Source organism: Monomorium pharaonis, chromosome 9, assembly GCF_013373865.1.
Source record: "Monomorium pharaonis isolate MP-MQ-018 chromosome 9, ASM1337386v2, whole genome shotgun sequence".
Classification (NCBI taxonomy): Eukaryota; Metazoa; Arthropoda; class Insecta; order Hymenoptera; family Formicidae; genus Monomorium; species Monomorium pharaonis.
In genome coordinates, this window is record NC_050475.1 from 12,256 (window position 1) to 35,727 (window position 23,472).

The 23,472-nt window shown below is 35.5% G+C and overlaps 1 protein-coding gene across 4 annotated transcripts; it reads left to right on the plus strand.

The window, feature by feature from the left end:
- Positions 1 to 8,673: 8,673 nt before the first annotated feature.
- LOC105833738 (nuclear receptor subfamily 2 group F member 6) lies at positions 8,674 to 21,201 on the plus strand. 4 transcript variants are annotated; one of them, XM_036292195.1, is made up of 9 exons: positions 8,674 to 9,483; positions 10,034 to 10,145; positions 16,328 to 16,460; positions 16,673 to 16,788; positions 18,255 to 18,440; positions 18,529 to 18,642; positions 18,801 to 18,967; positions 19,120 to 19,366; positions 19,631 to 21,201. In XM_036292195.1, exons 3-9 carry the CDS (start codon positions 16,339 to 16,341, stop codon positions 19,858 to 19,860), a joined length of 1,182 nt encoding a protein of 393 aa, XP_036148088.1. In that variant the 5' UTR covers positions 8,674 to 9,483; positions 10,034 to 10,145; positions 16,328 to 16,338; the 3' UTR covers positions 19,861 to 21,201. The 4 variants fall into 4 exon arrangements, with proteins under 4 accessions (XP_036148088.1, XP_036148087.1, XP_012531146.1 ...); XM_036292194.1 differs by having other exon boundaries at positions 8,675 to 9,483; positions 16,328 to 16,469; XM_012675692.3 differs by having other exon boundaries at positions 8,675 to 9,483; positions 18,526 to 18,642.
- The last annotated feature ends 2,271 nt before the right edge of the window (positions 21,202 to 23,472 follow it).

Genomic DNA, 23,472 nt, shown 5'->3' on the forward strand with positions numbered 1-23,472 from the left:
TTTTTTTTTCTATACTTTTATACTTTAGTATGATATTTCCTATCCTCCTATCTAAAAAAGGAGATGTTAAATCAAATCGAATTTATTGTTGCCGCTTTTCCGAGATGCTGATTGGCTGTCTCGCTATCTCGTTGTTAAGTGCGTTGTGACTTTCTTCACTTCGTGTCATTTCCAGCTGTTAAACTACTTCGTGTCATTTTCAGCTGTCAAACTGTCACTTTTGATAGTTGAAAAAGGAGATGTTAAATCAAATCGAATTTATTGTTGCCGCCTTTCCGAGATGCTGATTGGCTATTTCGCTATCTCGTTGTTAAGTGCGTTGTGACTTTCTTTACTTCGTGTCATTTCCAGCTGTCAAACTACTTCGTGTCATTTTCAGCTGTCAAACTGTCACTTTTGATAGTTGATTGAAATAATTACAAAAAATCAGGGAAAAAGAAAAAAGAGCCAAATGAAAAATATACGAGAGAAAGAGAGAGAGAGAGAGAGAGAGAGAGAGAGAGAGAGAGAGAGAGAGAGAGAGAGAGAGAGAGAGAGAGAGAGAGAGAGAGAGAGAGAGAGAGAGAGAGAGAGAGAGAGAGAGAGAGAGAGAGAGAGAGAGAGAGAGAGAGAGAGAGAGAGAGAGAGAGAGAGAGAGAGAGAGAGAGAGAGAAGAGACGACTCTCTCGCGAGATCGCTCTCATTGTTTTGGAGAAGTACGCCTCCTTTTCTCCCCGGCCTTGCATCGCTACTCCTCCTCTCTCTCCTTCTTTTTTTCGCTTTTTTTTTCCTCGCTTCCGATTAAACGTGTGGTGAAGTTAGGCATCTCCTCAAAGTTTAACATCTCATAAAAATACTGCAAGAATTACTTGCATCCAGCATAGTTCTCTACAGTTCTTCTGATAGGGTCTCAACAATAGTTCCGTTGAATTATCTATTTTAATTAAAATTTTATACATGAGATGCTAACTTCCAAAATCACATAATAGCATCTCACCGTATTTCGAATATACGACCACAGAGAAGACTAAATCTATAGAGTCCTATCATTTAGAGACGTTCTATCAATAGTTCTGATGATTAAATTAATGAAAAAATAATTTTTTGTTACAAAACATACGTATATATGCGTGTACGTCTGCGCACGTGGATTTGGTGTAACTGGCATCTCAGATAGACAAAATTAATTAATTTAAAAATTTTAAAAGTATTTTTCAATAACTATCTAGATGGGAAACTTATATTTATAGGTCTAGACATGAGATACTGGTTGAATATTGATAGTTCTGTTTTTTTTTAACGCAGTTCCCATATAGATACGGACGCGTACAATAGTTTTTAAAAAAGTTATGGTGTTATAATTAATAAAAACATTTTTTAAACAATTATTTTGCCCGAAAAACTTGAATTTTTGGGCTAGACGTAAAATGCAAATCCAATATCGACAATGCTATCTATTTCAACGCAGTTTTCATATAGTTCTGGACGCGTACAATAGTTTTTTAAAGAGTTACGGTGTTATAATTAATTAAAACATTTTTTAAACAATTATTTTTCCCCAAAAACTTGAATTTCTAAGGCTACACGTCAAGTGCTAATCGAATATCGACAGATCTATTTATTTTAACGTAATTCTCATATAGTTTGGGACGCGTACAATATGTTTCTATAAAGTTCAGATGATATAATTAACTAAAACATTTTTTAAACAATTATTTTGCCCGAAAAACTTGAATTTCTAAGGCTACACGTCAAGTGCTAATCGAATATCGACAGATCTATTTATTTTAACGTAATTCTCATATAGTTCGGGACGCGTACAATATGTTTCTATAAAGTTCAGGTGATATAATTAATTAGAACATTTTTTAAACAATTATTTTTCCCAAAAAACTTGAATTTCTATAACTACACGTCAAGTGCTAATCGAATATCGACAGATCTATTTATTTTAACGTAATTCTCATATAGTTCGGGACGCGTACAATATGTTTCTATAAAGTTCAGGTGATATAATTAATTAAAACATTTTTTAAACAATTATTTTGCCCGAAAAACTTGAATTTCTAAGGCTACACGTCAAGTGCTAATCGAATATCGACAGATCTATTTATTATAACGTAATTCTCATATAGTTCGGGACGCGTACAATATGTTTCTATAAAGTTCAGGTGATATAATTAATTAGAACATTTTTTAAACAATTATTTTTCCCGAAAAACTTGAATTTCTAAGGCTACACGTCAAGTGCTAATCGAATATCGACAGATCTATTTATTTTAACGTAATTCTCATATAGTTCGGGACGCGTACAATATGTTTCTATAAAGTTCAGGTGATATAATTAATTAGAAAATTTTTTAAACAATTATTTTTCCCAAAAAACTTGAATTTCTAAGGCTACACGTCAAGTGCTAATCGAATATCGACAGATCTATTTATTTTAACGTAATTCTCATATAGTTTGGGACGCGTACAATATGTTTCTATAAAGTTCAGATGATATAATTAACTAAAACATTTTTTAAACAATTATTTTGCCCGAAAAACTTGAATTTCTAAGGCTACACGTCAAGTGCTAATCGAATATCGACAGATCTATTTATTTTAACGTAATTCTCATATAGTTCGGGACGCGTACAATATGTTTCTATAAAGTTCAGGTGATATAATTAATTAAAACATTTTTTAAACAATTATTTTGCCCGAAAAACTTGAATTTCTAAGGCTACACGTCAAGTGCTAATCAAATATCGACAGATCTATTTATTATAACGTAATTCTCATATAGTTCGGGACGCGTACAATATGTTTCTATAAAGTTCAGGTGATATAATTAATTAGAACATTTTTTAAACAATTATTTTTCCCGAAAAAACTTGAATTTCTAAGGCTACACGTCAAGTGCTAATCGAATATCGACAGATCTATTTATTTTAACGTAATTCTCATATAGTTCGGGACGCGTACAATATGTTTCTATAAAGTTCAGGTGATATAATTAATTAGAACATTTTTTAAACAATTATTTTTCCCAAAAAACTTGAATTTCTATAGCTACACGTCAAGTGCTAATCGAATATCGACAGATCTATTTATTTTAACGTAATTCTCATATAGTTCAGGACGCGTACAATATGTTTCTATAAAGTTCAGGTGATATAATTAATTAAAACATTTTTTAAACAATTATTTTGCCCGAAAAACTTGAATTTCTAAGGCTACACGTCAAGTGCTAATCGAATATCGACAGATCTATTTATTATAACGTAATTCTCATATAGTTCGGGACGCGTACAATATGTTTCTATAAAGTTCAGGTGATATAATTAATTAGAACATTTTTTAAACAATTATTTTTCCCGAAAAACTTGAATTTCTAAGGCTACACGTCAAGTGCTAATCGAATATCGACAGATCTATTTATTTTAACGTAATTCTCATATAGTTCGGGACGCGTACAATATGTTTCTATAAAGTTCAGGTGATATAATTAATTAGAACATTTTTTAAACAATTATTTTTCCCAAAAAACTTAAATTTCTATAGCTACACGTCAAGTGCTAATCGAATATCGACAGATCTATTTATTTTAACGTAATTCTCATATAGTTCAGGACGCGTACAATATGTTTCTATAAAGTTCAGGTGATATAATTAATTAAAACATTTTTTAAACAATTATTTTGCCCGAAAAACTTGAATTTCTAAGGCTACACGTCAAGTGCTAATCGAATATCGACAGATCTATTTATTATAACGTAATTCTCATATAGTTCGGGACGCGTACAATATGTTTCTATAAAGTTCAGATGATATAATTAACTAAAACATTTTTTAAACAATTATTTTGCCCGAAAAACTTGAATTTCTAAGACTACACGTCAAGTGCTAATCGAATATCGACAGATCTATTTATTATAACGTAATTCTCATATAGTTCGGGACGCGTACAATATGTTTCTATAAAGTTCAGGTGATATAATTAATTAAAACATTTTTTAAACAATTATTTTTCCCGAAAAACTTGAATTTCTAAGGCTACACGTCAAGTGCTAATCGAATATCGACAGATCTATTTATTTTAACGTAATTTTCATATAGTTCGGGACGCGTACAATATGTTTCTATAAAGTTCAGATGATATAATTAACTAAAACATTTTTTAAACAATTATTTTGCCCGAAAAACTTGAATTTCTAAGGCTACACGTCAAGTGCTAATCGAATATCGACAGATCTATTTATTTTAACGTAATTCTCATATAGTTCGGGACGCGTACAATATGTTTCTATAAAGTTCAGATGATATAATTAACTAAAACATTTTTTAAACAATTATTTTGCCCGAAAAACTTGAATTTCTAAGGCTACACGTCAAGTGCTAATCGAATATCGACAGATCTATTTATTTTAACGTAATTCTCATATAGTTCGGGACGCGTACAATATGTTTCTATAAAGTTCAGATGATATAATTAACTAAAACATTTTTTAAACAATTATTTTGCCCGAAAAACTTGAATTTCTAAGGCTACACGTCAAGTGCTAATCGAATATCGACAGATCTATTTATTTTAACGTAATTCTCATATAGTTCGGGACGCGTACAATATGTTTCTATAAAGTTCAGGTGATATAATTAATTAAAACATTTTTTAAACAATTATTTTTCCCAAAAAACTTGAATTTCTATAGCTACACGTCAAGTGCTAATCGAATATCGACAGATCTATTTATTATAACGTAATTCTCATATAGTTCGGGACGCGTACAATATGTTTCTATAAAGTTCAGGTGATATAATTAATTAGAACATTTTTTAAACAATTATTTTTCCCGAAAAACTTGAATTTCTAAGGCTACACGTCAAGTGCTAATCGAATATCGACAGATCTATTTATTATAACGTAATTCTCATATAGTTCGGGACGCGTACAATATGTTTCTATAAAGTTCAGGTGATATAATTAATTAGAACATTTTTTAAACAATTATTTTTCCCGAAAAACTTGAATTTCTAAGGCTACACGTCAAGTGCTAATCGAATATCGACAGATCTATTTATTTGAACGCAATTCTCATATAGTTCGGGACGCGTATAATATGTTTCTATAAAGTTCAAGTAATTTAATTAATTAAAACATTTTTTAAACAATTATTTTGCCCGGAAAACTTGAATTTTGAAGGCTAGACGTGAAGTGTTAATCAAATATCGACAGATTTATTTATTTTAACGCAGTTTTCATATAGTTCTGGACGCGAGCAGTAATTTTCTAAAGAGTTACGGTGATATAATTAATTAAAACATTTTTTAAAATATTATTTTGCCCGATAAATTTGAATTTTGGGGGCTAAAGGTGAGATGTTGTTTAAATATCGACAGTTCTATTTATTTCAACGCAATTCTCATATAGTTTCGGACGCGTACAATAAGTTTCTAAGAAGTTCCGGTAATATAATTAATTAAAACATTTTTTAAACAATTATTTTATCCGAAAAACTTGAATTTTGAAAGCTGGACGTGAAGTGCTTATTGAATATCGACAGATTTATTTATTTTAACGCAGTTTTCATATAGTTTCAGACGCGTACAATAATTTTCTAAAGAGTTCGCCAGAAAGTGAAAGTTTTGAAAATTGATTGAAAATTAACAGGTAACATTACATATAATATATTATAATTTGTAATTTATTTAAAGGGGATTAAGTATGGAGTGAAAGTATGTAAGAGTGATATTAAGAAACATGAAAATATAATATAATTTTTAATTTGTGTTTAGAGAGAGAGAGAGGGGCGGAGGGTGGAGAGTGGGAGAGCGTGAGAGATAAAGACGAGGATTAAATGAGAAAGTAAAATGTAAGAGTAATATTGAACAATATGAAAATAATATAATTAATATCATTAATAATATAATTAGTAATTTAGAGAGGGGGAGAAGGAGCGTGAGATAGAGAAGAGCATTAAATATGATAAAGTGTGTGAGAGTAATATTACAGAAGAAAAAAAAGTGCAATGTTCAATATAAAAATGCTAAGTGGCGCGCGCGAAGCGCGCGCATTGTTGTGTTCTAGTATTCTAAAAAGCACGTTATTTAATTTTATTTTATAAAGAGTAAGAAATAATTGTACAAATATATAGAATGTTACAGATACTGATTTAGAAAACTAAAACCTATTAGATTTTTTTTATTAATTTTTATATTATATTTACTTTTTTAAAAATATAATTATAAAGTGTATTAAAATTAAAGCCATCACAATATATTTGAAAATGCATCATATTCGTCTCAAAGATAAGAATTCGAAAAAAAAGAATTTCGGATCTGTGATTGTATGAATATATAAGTCATCTCAAGATAAAAAAAATAATTAAGATAAAATAAAATGTATTATCAAGTTTTGATATTTTATTCTAAAAATATATTACATTATTTAATAATTATGATAAGTATGATTGTCAAAGTAATAGATTGTAATAATTATTTTTCAAGAGTATATTTGTTCCACCTTTATGTCTCAAAAAATTTATATTTTTTCTGTAAAATCTAGTTCAACTAGAAAAATAAGAAGAAATTAGCTTGATAACTTCTTTAAGTAATTAGAAACTGAATAAAACTAAACTCATCGGCGAGGAAAACGGCGAGCGCTTTATCGAGTGCTGCTAGCCGACGTCACACTTATCGACTCTCTCTTGACGAGGGGACGAAAGTATGAAAAGATTCGAGTGAGAGATAGGGCGGATCGAAGGAATCCGCGAGAATGGCGAGATATGCGTGGGCGAACCGTGAGAAACCGCAGGTGACACCTTGTCATGGCGGTCGGCGGTTCACACTTCGGTTTCTTTCGTCCTTTTTCTGGTGACAAGACAACCGAAGTAACGGTGCAGGGCCGCTTTCAGTAAAATTGAGAAAGGGGAAAGCGTTTCTTAATTTTTGCGTAGAATCTCACGAAGTTAAGGAAGCACAAACTTGAAATCATATTGTAATGAAATAAATCACAGAAAAAATGTAAAAATATTAAATATTATAACAAACACATATTACTTGTAAAAATATATTGTAAAGTAAAGTTAACAAAGATTTATTAGAATTGACAAAAAATTTTAAACTTTTGACTTTTTTTTCTAATATAATTCCTTAAAGATACATTGCAAAGTATCTAAATATTGTTAGTCAGTCTAATCTTAAAATATTTTTTAAATATTCTGCTGTCTTAACTACAATAAGTTCGACGAGTTGACAAAACGGCAGTGATAGTTCTATTGAAGAAGAGACGGCGTCCCTGGCGTCTTTTTCAGAGGAGCGCGGTAGGAGGGATAAAAGGTTTCCTTGTTTAACAAAATATCGTCTCCGAGCCATTAGCCCGACCGTTACCACTTTAGCGCGATTTTCTGCTCTCGCTATCGCGTCGAGGAGGCACTTGAGGATCTTGCGGATCCTGCGAGCTATCAAACGCAGACCTGCTTTCTCCACCCTCTAGGATATCCTCGATATGTTGAAATTAACGGGAGAGCTCGGTAGCTCGATGCACTCGACACCGTTACTGTTAACTCGATCTTTAATTTCCGCCAAAATGATCAATGGTGCTTTTCTTCATTTTCTAATTTATTTTGTCCACGTAGGAGGCATCAAATAAATCAGATAACAAATGACTTATAAAAACAATTTTATTATTAATCTTGCATAAACATTTTTTAAAAATTATATAAACTGTTTTGTTTTCTAGAAGAAATGGATTTCAAATTTGTTAAAATATATTTATTAAATTTTAATTTATTTGATTATAATATATTATTTATTAGCATATAATAATAAAATTATATAATTTAATTATGTATTTTTAAGTAAATTTTTATATCTTTTGTATTTTTCTTTCTTTAAAAATATTTTCGAGCAAATTTTTCATCTCGAGTTTATTCTACAATAAAAAAATCTCACAAGACTCAAAGAATGTGCATAAAATATATCTAATGGATAAAATGGTGGTCTGATCGCATACACGTATTCTCGAGATGGCGATCATTGATTTCCAGGGGAAATAATAAATGAAATATTCAGGGAATACTCTATGCCATTACGCTTGTCTTGCGTAACCGTAACGTCGCAGCGTCGTGAGAAACTACCAGATGTCACAGTCACTCCCAGAGTATGGTAACAGGAATGTATATTCCAACGAGGCCTGTCAGATCTTTATTTAAGGATCAATCGTTGCCGAAGCCGAGCTACTGTGTAAATCGATCTAAAAACTACGCGACATGATCGTAGAGTAATAAAATAAAATTCGTAGAGGAATAGAATAAATATTCTATTTAAGAGGTAGAGGAAATTACCAACCCTTATTTTTTGCTTTAAGATTTTTCCTAAACAATTTGAAGGCAAACTTTTTTAGCAAAAATTATATTTAATTTTTGGATATTAAACTTTAAACTTTATTATAATTTATAAAAATAAATTTGTCTATATTCATATATGCACTTAGGAAATTAATTAAAATAAAATTTATTATATAAAACTTTGCTAAATAAAAACTTATATATATATATATATATCTCTAGGGTTTAATTTATAAAATTTAAAAAAATTTGGCTTTATAATTTAATATTAATAAAAAAATTTTTAATTTTAAAATCATTTATAACAGTTGTTCAATAAACTATAAATATTCAATTTATTTACAGTAAGTATATTTTGTTCTTTTGCTAGAAATTTTCTTACCCATCTTTGTTTATTTTTCCCTTTTTCTCTTTTTCCGTTACATATTGTAGAATGCTGAAAAGAGTACGACCAAGGTAAAATAAATTTCCTTTCCACAATCCTCTCTCTCTCTCTCTCTCTCTCTCTCTAGTCTGTCCTCACACCCCTCTCGGTTCGCTCGATAACGGTTCGACTTCGGTGGTTCTTCACGATTAGCCGGAGGGAGAGGCAGCAAGAGCCGTGCACGAGTTGACTTTCGCGCTCCAGCTCACTCATCGCCGTTTACAGTAGGGTGGAGGAGAGAGAATACCTTTCGCTGCTTAGTCGAGGGGTTGTGCTCGTTCAACCCCTGCGGGGATCGCGAGATCTCGCCCCGCCTGTCAGCCAATCGTCGTCGTTGGTCGACGTCTCGCGCACATATTCTAGCGTCGACGGACAGCGCGTCCGCCCAGCCGCGCGAACCCCGGGGGATGATAATTCTTGCTGGCTGACACCCTTCTCTACGCCACTATCGCGAGCCGCGACCAGATCGCTACGGGCAAAAATTACGAGTTATAGATCGCACGTGTTCCGACGCAAGTACGCGAGTTCGACGTTTACCAACCGACAAGAAACAATCATCACAAAGCAATCGTTGCAACTCTGATCAAGATAAACAGCGGCAACCGACGTGGAATTTCAAGGAATACATCTCGTGGACATTTGTTTCACGCACTACTTTTAATCTTGTGAATTGTTATGCGAATTGTAGAGGTTGTTTGCTGTTATCATGACATGAATCTGATCTCGTGCAAATTCATTCTGACTTAGGTAATAAAAAGTTCTACAGACTAATCATAAGAGATTCTGATAGATTATTAAAAACTGTTAAATGTTGTGTAATTACTCTGTTGAAGAATTTTTTTAAATATATATACTTTCATAAATCTGTATTTGTGTGTAGACGTTAATAAAATTCATAAAATAAAAATTACGTTTAAAAATTGTTTGAAAGAAATAATAAAGTAGACTATACATAAATTTTTTAAACAGACTAATTATAGTACTATAATCAATATAAAGTTATAAAACTATTCATCGTCAAAATTAAACTAATTCTGTTATATTTATATTTAACATTTAACTAAGCAAAATTATAGTTTCAAGTAATGATGAAATATTATTTGCCCCACAGAATATGCATTTACGCAAATGTATTTCAATTTTTTAAGTAGAGAAAGATACTTTGTAGTTTTTGGAAAACGTTCTATTAAAGTTTGTCACATCTTACGAGATATCGTCAAAATTTATAAAACATCACGTAATCAAATAAGAAAGAATCAGAAAGTATGGTACTCTAATCAGTAAATTGGGATTTTAGAATATCTATGTGTGTCATTCGCGACGATCGTCTGAAGTTCGGCTGAGGATTCGACACAGATTGCAGTGAACAGACGAAGAGAGTTTCTTGCAGAACTTAAGATTTAATATAAGTAAGTACTACAGCATTAACGTTGAGAAATAATAATAAAGTGGTATTATTTGTCGTTAATATGTAATTCGTTCCCGTATAATATATTTTTTTGTGACGCATTATTTAAGTCATTTATATAATATTGATTCATAAATATCAACTTTTTTCAACATGTAATGTAATTAAATATAATTTATTTCTGTAAATATAAAATAGTAATAAATTTAATTTATATTTTTGTCTCTCGCGTATTGAAAAAGATTCGGATAATAATGACAAGTAACAGAAGAAAAATCTATACAAAGACGTATTATAGAACTACATGTATTTCGGAACGTGTGGATTCTGATTGAAATTATTTAATTATTTTTTAGAGAAAATTGAACAATTTCAATTAAAATCCAAACAGTTCCATGATACATGACCTGGACCCTTAAGATCTCGTTAAAAATGAATGCTATGGTTATAAATTAATGTAAAGGTACTTTTATATAAATTTTCGTTTCGGATAAAGAAATTCACGTAGAAGAAGAAAAATAAAAAGTGTTAAAGAGCGATGAAATGTAAGAAAATAGTCCGTACATCACCGATTTAATCGTCATCGAGCTCTCTCGGATTCCCTTGACGGAATCAGCACGTTCTCGTCGATGGTGCGATTAACGGGCGACACGTGTCACGCCGCTTACCGCCGGTCACCCGTGAGTACACGCACCTGTAAACCCGGTTTTCCGGTGGTCGCGCGTGCAATTATCATGCCGCAATGCCCGTTATTACGCCGACGCATATGTCAAGAGAAGGCAAACGTCAGGAGACAAAGAGAGAGAGAGAGAGAGAGAGAGAGAGAGAGAGAGAGAGAGAGAGAGAGAGCAAAGGGTGGAATTTTCATCCGGTTTTCGATGTCTGGATACAGACCGCAACGCAGACATTGTTAATACGCACTATTACATAACATTTATACAACGGGCTTGCACGCGATATCATTTCGCACCTTTCTATGTTATACGCACTGTTACGCAAATTGTAGTCTTTATTTAATACATATCCGGGGCAGTCGTTATATTAATATATTTAACAATAAATGCATATTGATTCCGCACGCGATATTATTTCACACATTTCTCTCGTATGTTGCTGCGAATAGGGGCACTTCCATTGTGTTAAAACTGATCCTTGTTAAAGGTTTTGTCTTAAATTTTTAATATATTCAGATGCTAATTTAAAATAATTTTGTTATTTACATATTTAGATTATGTAATCTAAATAATAAAGACAAATCAATTTCTCTAAAGATCGATTAAAATTTATTTTTAAAAAATTGTTCGCGATCCCTTATAGATCTGCCATCACTGGCAAACTACGACGCGGCTGTCGTGTACTATGTAGTCGAGCGTGTCACGCAATCACTGTCAAGCCGTGCGAAGCGTGCACGTGCGCGTGGCTGGAACAGATCGTACTGCGGCTAATCGTAAATTAGGATCGGGTGAAAAAAAGAACTGTAGCTCCCGTCATTAACGTTGGTAATCGCCGGAACCCTCGTGGTTCCGGTACTCGATTGTCCAAACATCGGGAATAATCCGGGCAAGAGTGTTCGAGACGACTTGCTAATTGTTATTAACAGTCGGTGAAGAACGATGAATTTTGCTACACTTTTAATTCGGTCATTGAGGAGAATGTATAAATTGTCTTGAAAAGGAAATTTGTTAAGTACAATAAAAAGAATAAAGATTTTGCAATTTTTTGTTATATTATATACTGTTTCACTATGCATAAAAATCAGAATAGGTATTTTTTATTTAACATTTAAATTTCGCTAAAAATAGTACAAAAATATTGAATTTTTATTAAAAAAACTATATTTGTACGTTCCATATTTTTAGCGTAATCACAAGCAGATTCTCGCACGATCAACTTACATGTTATCTAAACTTGTTAATTATTGTAATTAATTATCTCCAATGGAAGGTTTACTTGTTACGATCTATTGTGCCACATATGCCATTCTTTTGTAGAATCAATTATTATTCACGAGTCGTTAATTGTACTGTGACCCTCAAGTACAATAAAGTCATGTCAGGTGACTCGATGTAACGACCATGCTTACGTAGAAGTGGCCCATCAAAAATTAATCGCTTTAGTTCTCGTGGACATATGCACGAAAAAGGGAAAACCTTGAACGGTTGGTTCAAACCTTTACCCACGATGTTCGACACAATATACCTTGTCGTATAAACAGCAAATTATTATTAATTTTTGCAAAGGCTATAGAATTTCTCTTTTAATTGCAAAAAAATGTACGTAATAATTAATTAAAGTCTGGATTTATAAGATTTTAATGTAGGAAATAAACGTGAAAGACGCAAATAAAAATACTATCGTTTTAATGAAAAATAAATAGGGATTAGGCGCTAATTGAAAATCTTTCACTATTCAAAAAAGTCGCAGTATATAGTAGAAGAAAATTAGAAAAAAAATCCAGGTGAGACTTACTCAGCAATCTCGTGACACGACGATGGAATGAAGAATTCCTGACACCACGTGCTTTTTTTCTCAATGAACCCTCTTTATAAACCCGATTATACACGTGCATAATATGACGTGCGTTCGTCGGACGAAGCTAATCATATTAAAAAGTTAATTGAAGGGGAGTGACACCAGTTAATTCTGGTTTCTCGACGGCGGGAACTTTTTAATTTAACAACAAAGATAGAATTAAAGTAGCGACGAGAATTTCCACTCGCTCATTTGTACTTACATACACGCAACGTTAAATATAGCATCAATATAGTAAAGAATGAATATGAAAAGAAGAGAGACGCCTTCATACGCACGTGTGTTCGCGAAGTGTAGATCTCACGTAGAAACACAACCCTTGAGGTAACTTCATTATTACTTTGTTATTACTTCAATAGCAAACTACCCTATCTCTGCGCGCCTATGTTTTTTTTCCAGCAAAAGGTTTTTCTCGAAGTCTCCGATAGGATTCTCGCATTTCAATATAAATATTTCTTCCTTTATTTTACTGTTATTTATATACAATTAGTTTGTAAAATTATTTTGTTAAAATTATTTTGTTTTAGAAGTCTATTACATTATTTAAATTGCAATGCAATTTATAAAGCTGTTTGCAGCTGCGCCCAAAAATGACACGAGGCCGCATATTGCGCGGTCGGCGATCGATCAGCATTTTTTATGCGAAAGGATGCACGTGACGTGACGCGAAAAAAATTTGCATACCGTCGACACCTTGCTTTCGAAAACTATCGAAAAGTCATCGGATCTACATTAGACGCGAACGCTTGCAGGCGCAAACTGCGCTGAGCTTGTCGAACTTTGCGTGATCGATGGGGGCACATTGAATTGTCTCCTCCGCATACAATACTCGTTGACACATAGGAGAAAACGTTCTCTCTTTAATATAGTTTTCAACAATTAGTAAAAATATCCTTCAACTATTTTTGTGACAATTTAACTTTAAAAGTTTTTAAAATTCTGTCGAAGCAAAAGTGTTGTTTCAAACCAAGTAGAGAAATAGAATCTCTTGATTCTTTTTGCATTAAGAAAGCTACATCTGTTCATTTATTATTATTTTCTGGGAGAACTTTGGCTTAGATTTTTATTTCAATGCTTAATTGTCCAGAGACATAAAAACGAAATATAAAATAATGAAATAAACTATAATAATATTTGTATTTTATAATAATTATTTTATAATAATTTTATAATAAATTACTTTTCTCTATCTGAAATTATTCAAATCGAAATACTTTGTATTTTTTCTGTAATCTTCGCAATTCTCCTTCCAACCCTTCGGCGGTCTGTGCGTTTTTCGAAAGGGCGGAAAATCTGACTGTCCGATTCACCCCCATTGCGACTTTTAGCGCAACGCGACATATGTTACGTGCGTGCACAAGCGACTCGTTCGTGCAAACAGGGTTAAATAATACGCCCTGTGTAATTGCACACCGTGCGTGGTTACAATATGCCGAGGCAACATCACGAGGGTGGACGAAAAAAAAGAAACCAACGAAAACTCTTTCCTCCTTTGTTTCTCCCACCAATCCTCTTCTTCGGTATGTTGATTCTCTCATTGTTACGGTAGCTTTAATTATCTAATTTTACGAATTTAGCGACTGTTTATCCCATTTTAAATTACAATGCTATAAAAGAAAGTAAATCAGATGGATTTAATTAATTTTTAGTCTATAACTTATGCATATGACTCTTTGTAAGTTCGACCGTCTTTCTCACGCGAAATTGTTGGACATTTCAAGCAACCGTTCGTAGCAAAGTTTTCCCCAGCCGAAGGAGAGTCAGTCAGATTGACCGTCGTGGGTCGCGGAAGACGGCGGTCATCAGGCAATAAAGAATGTTATGACAGGCCGAGGCGCTCGCGTGAGAGGGTTTCGTTTGGCGCGGCGAAGGGCGGACTATCAAGAAGTCAGCCCTTACAACCCGATCCAGGGAAAAAAAGAGAAGGGAAAAAAAGAGAGAGAGAGGACGAGAGCGCGCTGGTGGTTACGTATATAGCCCCTGGTCTCGCGGGCGCGAGGGTGCGGTAAAATTGTAGCATCATCCAGCCAGGACTCCTCCAACCGGCGGCGGCGACTAGGGGGGCCGCTGGTGGTTCACCGCCGCCTGGGCGATGCTCTCTACGTCGGGCGCGCTGCATTATTGAGCCTGGGAAACGGCCAGGTGCGACCCGGGCGCCTATCGGGTCCGTGGCAGGAGGGCGGAGGGCGATGTATGGGAGGGCAGGCGAGAGAAGCGGTAGCCCTTAGGGCCTACCTTGCAAAGGGACGCAAAGTCACGGGCGAAAGAGGGTCCGCCGCCCTCCCGTACGTCGCTCGGAAGACACGCGACCTCCTAGCTTCTCGACTTTGTGACCGCGCGCAGGAGATACACGCGACTCGCTCTCTCTCTCTCTCTCTTTCTCGTCGATTTTGTCCCGGCCATTACGGCGCGAAGGTGGCCATTGCGCATAAATCAAAGATCTTCGAAGAGTCTCGTCGCGTTGCTGTGTTTTGCATTCTGGTCTCTCGCGCTTCTTCGGCGAGCGCGATGGGCGGAAGTGGAATCAAATTAGGTTTAACACTTTACACGGTTTATCGTTACCTTGATAGTATCGTTACGGTAGAAGCATTGAACTTTGTTAAAAATAAAATGCACAATACTTTAATATTTCTTCCCGTGTTTATGTAGTAAAGTAAGCTCAGTTTATATTATAGCCGTAGTTTGTTTCAATCAGATGGTGCAACAGGGTGAAATATGCGCGAACTACGTAGACTGCAAAGTAGAAATAAAAAAGAAAAAAAAAAACAACTTTTTCGTTACATGAATGTTCAGAAAATCTGTCCTTCAACACTTGAACCGCAATTCTTAAAGCTCGAAATTTGTCAAACTCGCGTAAGCTCGAATAAAATATCAGAATCTCCGAGTGGCAATTTTGATCGCGCTTAGGCCATTAACTCGGGGCCTGTTCGAGGAATTTTCGACCCAACGGAGATTGCACGGCTCGTTAAAAGCGGAGAGACAGTCGGCGCGATAATCGATCGCGCGAAATCGTCGGTCCCTCTCCTCGCATCGAGCCTAAAGCTCGCCGCAAGTTGGCGATGTTCGCTGGCGATGTCTAGCGATTCCTCACTTACATGTATATCGCATTACATAAGTGTTGTATGCAAATAGTGATGCCGTACCTCCTTTCTTCGTGGAGGAAGTCCAAAGTGCGCGGCTATAGCGTGCTCGCAACGAGGACGTCGCGCCGAGGAAATCCCACGGCGGATAATGAGCACGGGCTGCACGGGAATCTCCTTCTTCGCGTATGCATTTCTCGTCGCGTAACGCCATGCATAATGCAGACGCGCTCGTAGCTGCGTCAGTGACTCGTCATAGCGATATTACCTGCGATGTATTACCATCTAGTCGACACTTAAAGCTCTCTCTCTCTCTCTCTCTCTCTCTTTCCGCGCCGAAGGAGAAATATCGTTCAGGGTTTTCTCGAGACGGCATTTTAGCGCGCGATATTCATTACTACAACCCTTCTGCATCGCAGTCTTCTTGGAAATACGATCCTCCCTGAGCTATGGCGTCTCAATGGATTATTAATAGATAAATTAATTATGTTATCCGCCCGAAATTTTTTTGGCTGCTAAAGTACCGGACTCGATTTAGCTAATATGTTATATTAATTTTTGTTGCAAACAGGCTCGTCGGAAATGGAAGAGAACGGACGCGGGGAAACCCTGTGCAAGGTCTGCGGCGACAAGGCCTCTGGGAAGCATTATGGCGTGCCGAGTTGCGACGGATGCCGGGGTTTTTTCAAGCGGTCTATCCGCAGGTACGCGAGGTAATTGACTTCTCGCCTGATTATAACCCATAGCCGAAAGTGACCGTGGGCATATACATTTGTCGTGTATATAGTTGCCGTGTCGTTTGTTTCCATCGATTATCGTATAATTGTACGCCGCGTATATATTTCTCTCTCGGGGGAGATGTCAATTTATCTTCACAGTTCGCAAGGAAAGCCTTGAAATTGCGACGTGTGCGTAGGAATCTGGATTACGTGTGCAAAGAGAACGGGCGCTGCATCGTGGACGTGTCGCGGCGCAACCAGTGCCAGGCCTGCCGTTTCACGAAGTGTCTTCAGGTCAACATGAAGCGAGACGGTACGTTCTGTACGGCGATTAACGGAATTCCGAAGTTATATCGGTGCAATTGCAGGATGTCATCACTACATATATCCAATTAGGCAAGTTTTCTTATTCATCGATTGATTAATTCATCAATTGATGAATTAAAAAACTCGCCCTATATTTTTTCTCTCTGTAGCAACCACGACAAAAACTTTAAATACAGATTTTAAATAGATCCTTAATATTCTGCTTTCGAGCAACATCTTCGCGCCTAATAATATTTAATTTGCATATCGACACCTCTTTCCTTAGGAGAAAAAGGAAATATACATTGTGATATCTTATCCGCGCGATTGCTAAGGTCGCTAAGGAGCGACACTCGACATGTTTGCACGGAAATATCCAGCGGAGTACGGTTAAGCGAGGAGATGTATATTCTGTTTTCTGACAGTCGCAGAAACTCCCTGGAATCTGGCAGGTCGAGTTTTTAACGGAAATCAAAGTGTGCCTCGGTGTTCGAGTGCAACGCGTTTCCTCGTGTTACTTTCGAAACTACTTACTTTAATTCTTCGGGCAAATTACAATTTATCTGATCCGCTAATTTTAGAAGTACGTTAAACAAAATCGTCGATTTGATATAGCGCAAAAAAATTAAAGAACAAAACATTTATTAATTATCTTCTTGAAAGTAAAGACTTTTTAATTCTTGAGTGAAACAAGACGAATGAAATAAAAAAGTATTTTTGTAGACATATTAGTGAAGAAAGATCGCTCTATTCCGCTCTATATTCAGGATAAGTTTCACATTTTGTATTGATATGCAAGAGGTGCGTTTTAACACGACACTTTTAGATCCGTAGAATAGAATACATCCGCGAAGTGCTGCGAGTTGAATATTACAATGCACGGTGGCTCGGTCGGCGCGGCAAGGAAGGGAAAGGGTCGCTGGAAAAAGTGAAGTGTCCACACACTTCGCCATCTCACATCCCGCGTCGCGCGCCCACACATTCACATGAAACTCTATACTTCTGCTTGCCGAACGACAGGATCCGGCGGCGGACGGTGTCAGAAGCAGCCTGGCGTTCACAGCTTTTGTAAACACCTCCGGTCCCCTTATGAGTCGAGCGATAATCCAAACACTTGATTGCTGAGATATCAATTAGAGAGGCGGGAGTTGCCATTAAAAGGTCCCTGCACTCCCTCTCCGCGCCTCTCTCTTCCGCCCTAGCGTAAAACGTACACGCAAATTGTATGGAATCATAACTGTTATCCGTTTGTCAATTGTACGAAGTTATAATTATTATGTATTCATCTTAAATCAATACAAGTAATGGTTGATTTTTTAGAAATATTAAAAAAAGTAACTTAACAGCATATTCATTATTTATTAAACTGAATAAAAAATAAATTAATATGAGACAATTGTATTCAAATGGCTTTTGGTTAAAAATTAAATTCGATTGGATGGAATTTTAATGACATCATCGTTTTGTTTTTAGCTGTACAACACGAGAGAGCCCCAAGGAGCACGTCTTCTCTCGTTGCCGCGGTGAGAAGGAGTTCTTCGGGACTTTACACGGGCATTCCTAACGTTTATCATCCTGCGAGCAGTGCTTACCATCCCCTCCTATATCCCGCATTGTTTCCCTTCAAACCCACGGTACCAACATTCACCCCGTCCGTTGGTAAGCGATAAATATAAACGGATCGTTGAGTCAATGTTGATTATTTTATTTTTGCGATAAAAAAAAGTATTGCATGTTGCTTTAGCAGCACATTTCTTGCCACGACCGTCCCCGGAATCAATGTCTATGACCACCGCCAAGGAAGACGAAGTTACCAGCTCAGAGGAGGCTGCTACTGTCGACGTCAGGCTCGAATCAAAAGGTATAATAAATAATTTAGAGTTTCACCGTTGCTTGGTATAATATAACAGATTTATATCTACGTTCCAAATCTGAAGTGGAGATCTCATTAGGAAAATTAATATTTCTTTTTACCGCTTATGTAATAGAAGATTTTAACGGATTGTCCATTTATCATAGATGAACTAGTGAACACTCGCCTGGCGCCGCCGGTTATTACTTCTGTCTCATCGGAATACACAATGCAAGGCTTATCTTTCCTGCCAACTGAAAATATCTACGAATTCGCAGCGAAGTTACTTTTCTTCGCCGTGCGATGGGCGAGAAGTATACATTCCTTTCTGCAAGTGAGCTCCAATCGAATCTCCCCTCTTTTATTAGGCTTTTCAACTTTTCTTTTAATAAAGTAAAACAATAATACAAAAAAATATATGCAAAATTAAATAGCCTCTTGTATTAGTAAAATTTAAAAGATACTCACGTTTTCCTTCCATGTAAGCTTCCTTACAGAGATCAAACTATCCTTCTGGAGGAGTCGTGGAGCGAGTTGTTCGTGTTGACAGCCGCGCAGTGGAACTTTCCCGTGGACGAGACCACCCTGGTGCCAGTAGATCTGCCGATAGAGCGGAGGGAAATTCTCCTCGATAAAGCGAGGAGGCTGAGAGAACTCTTGGCAAAGTGCGCCGCGTTAAGGGTAGATCACTCGGAGTACGCGTGCTTGAAGGCCATAGTTCTTTTTAAACCAGGTGTGAGCAAGTTAGATCAACCGTATATTTTTTCTACTATTAATATGACAAATATTACAACTAATATTACTACTATTCTATCTAGTATTAATACTTTCCGAATTTTATTTTTATCGATCGTATAGCTTAATTGCTTTTTTGTTTTTAATATGAATTTTGTGTGCCCCGATAAAAAGTTGATTATTAAACAGCTCGGCGAGATCGACTTTTGTTTGTTTCATTTTAATTAAAAAAAAAAAATTGTTTAATTTTTCAATTTTTCAGAATCGCGAAACCTCTGTGAGCCTGGACGAGTGTCGGCGTTGCAGGAGCAGACGGTGGCGGTGTTCTGCGAGAGGGATGCGCGCAGGGTAGGTCGATTGTTGCTGCTTTTACCACCGGCGCGTGCACTTTGCCGCGCCACTCTGCACGAGCTGCTGTTCAAACCGACGGTCGGCGAAGTCAGCGTCGAGCGACTGCTGGGTGACATGGTCGGCGCCCTCAGGCCTACCTAACTGCTGACACGAATGCGCCCGTTGCTCTTGGGATACCCGTGTAAGGGTGCGTTTTACCGACACCCCTTTATCGACGAAATTCGGACTGTGAAATGAGCATGCCGAGATAAAATTGCGTCATAAGATTGTCTATAGAGACGTATACCTATATCGATTTATTTTGAGTATCAACTCTTAACTTATTTACTCTTTTTTGAGTAATTATTATTATTGAATAATAATAATTTGAACCGATATGTAATTAATGCAAAAAATAAGAAGTGTCATTTCTCGATCAAGGCAGTTCTTGGTGCCTGATAGTAATGTTTACGTAAACTTTTACACAATCTGTAGTTCATACAAACTGCACGTCGCATATTCCTCGGTCTTGATAGAATTGTTATTGAAACTATAATTATTGGAACAGCTTGTGCTGCAGAGAATAACGAGTGTTCTGCATCTACGATTCTACATCATTTAAATTTTAAGATATTGAAACTAGTCCAGCAGTAGACTTCTTGCCTGTTTCCAGCAAGATAACTTTAATTAACTATGATTGATTAAATGATGATCTTGTCATATTATTTTATAGTTAACATTGTAATCCGGTAAAGGGAGCCAATTAGAACTAATTAGAGACGTCCAGAATATTCTAAATCGTAGACTAATAATTGTAAATGAGATAGATAAGCAATAAGCGACAAAGAGTTCTTGTTAACTTATCGAATTATGATCGCGTTGGCCGTGCCGATAAAACGGCCATAATTAAAAGAAGACAAAAAGGGCGATTTTGTAACGCAGTTTTGCCTGTCGGAATATTGATCCGTGATGGATAGAATTACGGCGCTATTGTCAACCGCATCAGTTCTTTCCGTATGTGTATGTGGCATTATATATGTATACATAAATGGGCTTTGCGCAATGTAATATTTATGCACCTTAAATGGACACATATGTACATACTTGGTCTAGATATAAATAATATCTTTAGTATATAGTTATATATAGTGTCTATAAATAACTTTAGCGACAACCGCCTCGGTATAGAGCATCCTAAATTGAATTGTAATGCGAATTAAAGCGACACAAATGCATATTCGTGTAATCAGTTAATTAATCAATTAAGGATCTCGTTTATTCCGTTCCTTGTATCATTAGGCAGATACATCCAAAGCAAAAAAGAGATGACAGTGGTTATTTCCAGCGTTATTCTCGCTAATGTTATCTCTATATGTTATTATTTGCGCAAGAGCGAAAATTATGTCATCGCAAGCCGGTCATTATTATATTAAATTAATGAATATTATTTCAAAAAATGGTTCCATGATATAATTAAACTAGAATAAATTCTTTTAGAAAATATACATGTACTTTTCTTTTTTTCATATTTTTTTTTTGCATAACAGACAAACAGTGTAATGTCTCTACACAATCACAGCTTTGTAATTGAAATCGTACTACAATCTATAAAAAAAACTGACAAGAAGAAAATATTATATTCTTCATTGCAAGTCCTAATTTTTAAAAGAAGGAAATTTATTAAACAGCAAAAGATCTTGAAAATTAAATAATTGAAATTTGCTATTAAACACAATTAGAAAAAATGAAAAGAATGTTTTACCCGCGTATCTTTTATATTTGATATTTCAATTAAAAGTCCTTGAAATCTTTTTTTATACAAATAAAAATAATTTCGCAAAAATAACAGGCTCAAAATCATCATTTCGTAATTATATGGACAGACGATGGCGAGGGGATGATATACACGCATGATTTTTTTTTATTAACTAGAATAATTTATTTTTCTCTCATGGTAGAAAAAGGAGAATGTATCTTAACTCACGAACTGCATTGTACTTATATATATACAATTACATACAATCCTCAATTGAACGTTACACATAAACTCATTACACATCGATTTCTCATTACTTCCTTGTCCTCGTGAATACATTCCCGAAAGAAAGAACTGCTCGCTATATTATCTGAAAATACGATCGGCCATAGTCTGGTTGTTCAACGGAGTAGGAAAAGTTTCGATTAATGTAGCTGATGCGTGAAGGTTCGTTTTATTTCTGCCTGTGGATTGAAAGAAAGGAGATAGGGAGACAGAGTGGAACAGAGTTCGAGAGGAAAAAAAACGGAAAAGTGGAAAACTCTGCGGGAAGTTTTCATACGGAGGAACTATGCACGTGCGTATATATGTGTTTATACATGCGTGTCGTATCCACGTGTATGCGTTTATAGATGGAAGGATTTTCGGATGGACGTTAATTATAATTATCGATGGGAGCACTTCGTGACGGAAAGATTATCGAGGCTCACACTCGCATTAGCTTGTCAGCTCGATATCTACCGTCTGCCGAATCGCGCGTTGCGATTCTCGTTTGTGTGTAACCATTCTCGGACAATTAAGATTATTGATAGCAAGCGGTAGCTGAAAGAAAACGAAAATATCCGGCCGAGCTGGGCGATCGCTCGAGAAATTTCTCGATCACGAGGGCAGTACATTTGAGGTGTCTAAACAATCTTTCAAACGTTTTAAATGTTCGTATGAAAATCATTGGAGTATTGTACAATCTTTCATCACGTCATTCAGATTCTTAAAAAAATTTGGAATCATTTTTGCTTAAAAATTGAAATTTTTTCTTTTTTTTTAAATACTTTAGAAATGTTCTTGAAGCTTCAAATGTATCTCACCTTTATTTTCATTCTCTGCTGTCACTCGGCCGTTTTGCTTGAATCTTTTCTATCGTTTTTTAGTATCTAAACAGATATTACTCAATGAACAAACAAACAAACAAACAAAAAAAGAAGAGAAAGAAGAGATCTCTCTTCGAAATCTACTCGTGAGTTATCTGCTCTCTTCCGTGATCCGCCGGTCGCTTTTTATCATATACGTGTTACATATTTATATACTGTTCTCCTTAATAGCATTTTTTTAACGCGCTTACATTCAAATAGACTTTTATAAGAATTACACAATTAATGATTTGCAATTAAACCTGATTCACCTGTGTGTGTCCGTTATTTTCTCGTTCATCCATTACACTCTCACTCTCTTTCTCTCTCTCTTTCTTTCTCTATTTTTTCTAAAATAATCGCAATTTTCTCCTTTTTTGGCTTTTGTTTATGTGAGGAATTGTTCTCGTTCTCGTTTGCAAATGCACGCTTACGCGCACGCTTCACTTTGATTCTCGTTTCACCTTGATTCCAGTAAATCCGATTTATGGATCAAAGTAATTGAAATAATATGTAGAATATAATATTAATGTCTTCTGTTAGTATTAACATTAATTGGAAAAGTTATTAATCAATCGCAATAAACAATTATTTCGATGCTGCCACGTTCGTTCACAAAATTTTAGTAACAAATTTATGATACATCAAACCCGTCTGAATTTTTAAAGAAGCGGAAAATTCCTGTGTCGGATCAGGTATTTCATTCCATTTTCACAAGATCGATTGAGGACCAAGGTTCGCAGGCGCGTTAACGTTAGAAAAAGAAAAAGACGCGCGTACATTCGTGTTCGCTGGATCTCTTCTCTTTCTGATTCGATGTCGCTTGAATGTGCGACGAAATTTCGCCGACGCTTCTTCTATCTTAGCTTTTTTTCATGTTCTTTTGCTTTC

What these genes read in the sequence shown, in the direction of transcription:
- LOC105833738 (XM_036292193.1), top strand. Translation starts at nt 16,339, where the DNA reads ATGGAAGAGAACGGACGCGGGGAAACCCTGTGCAAGGTCTGCGGCGAC. An exon ending in TCTATCCGCAGGTACGCGAG is followed by an intron (nt 16,470 to 16,672) that starts GTAATTGACTTC and finishes ACGTGTGCGTAG; the next exon opens with GAATCTGGATTACGTGTGCA. An exon ending in GTATACATTCCTTTCTGCAA is followed by an intron (nt 18,968 to 19,119) that starts GTGAGCTCCAAT and finishes CTTCCATGTAAG; the next exon opens with CTTCCTTACAGAGATCAAAC.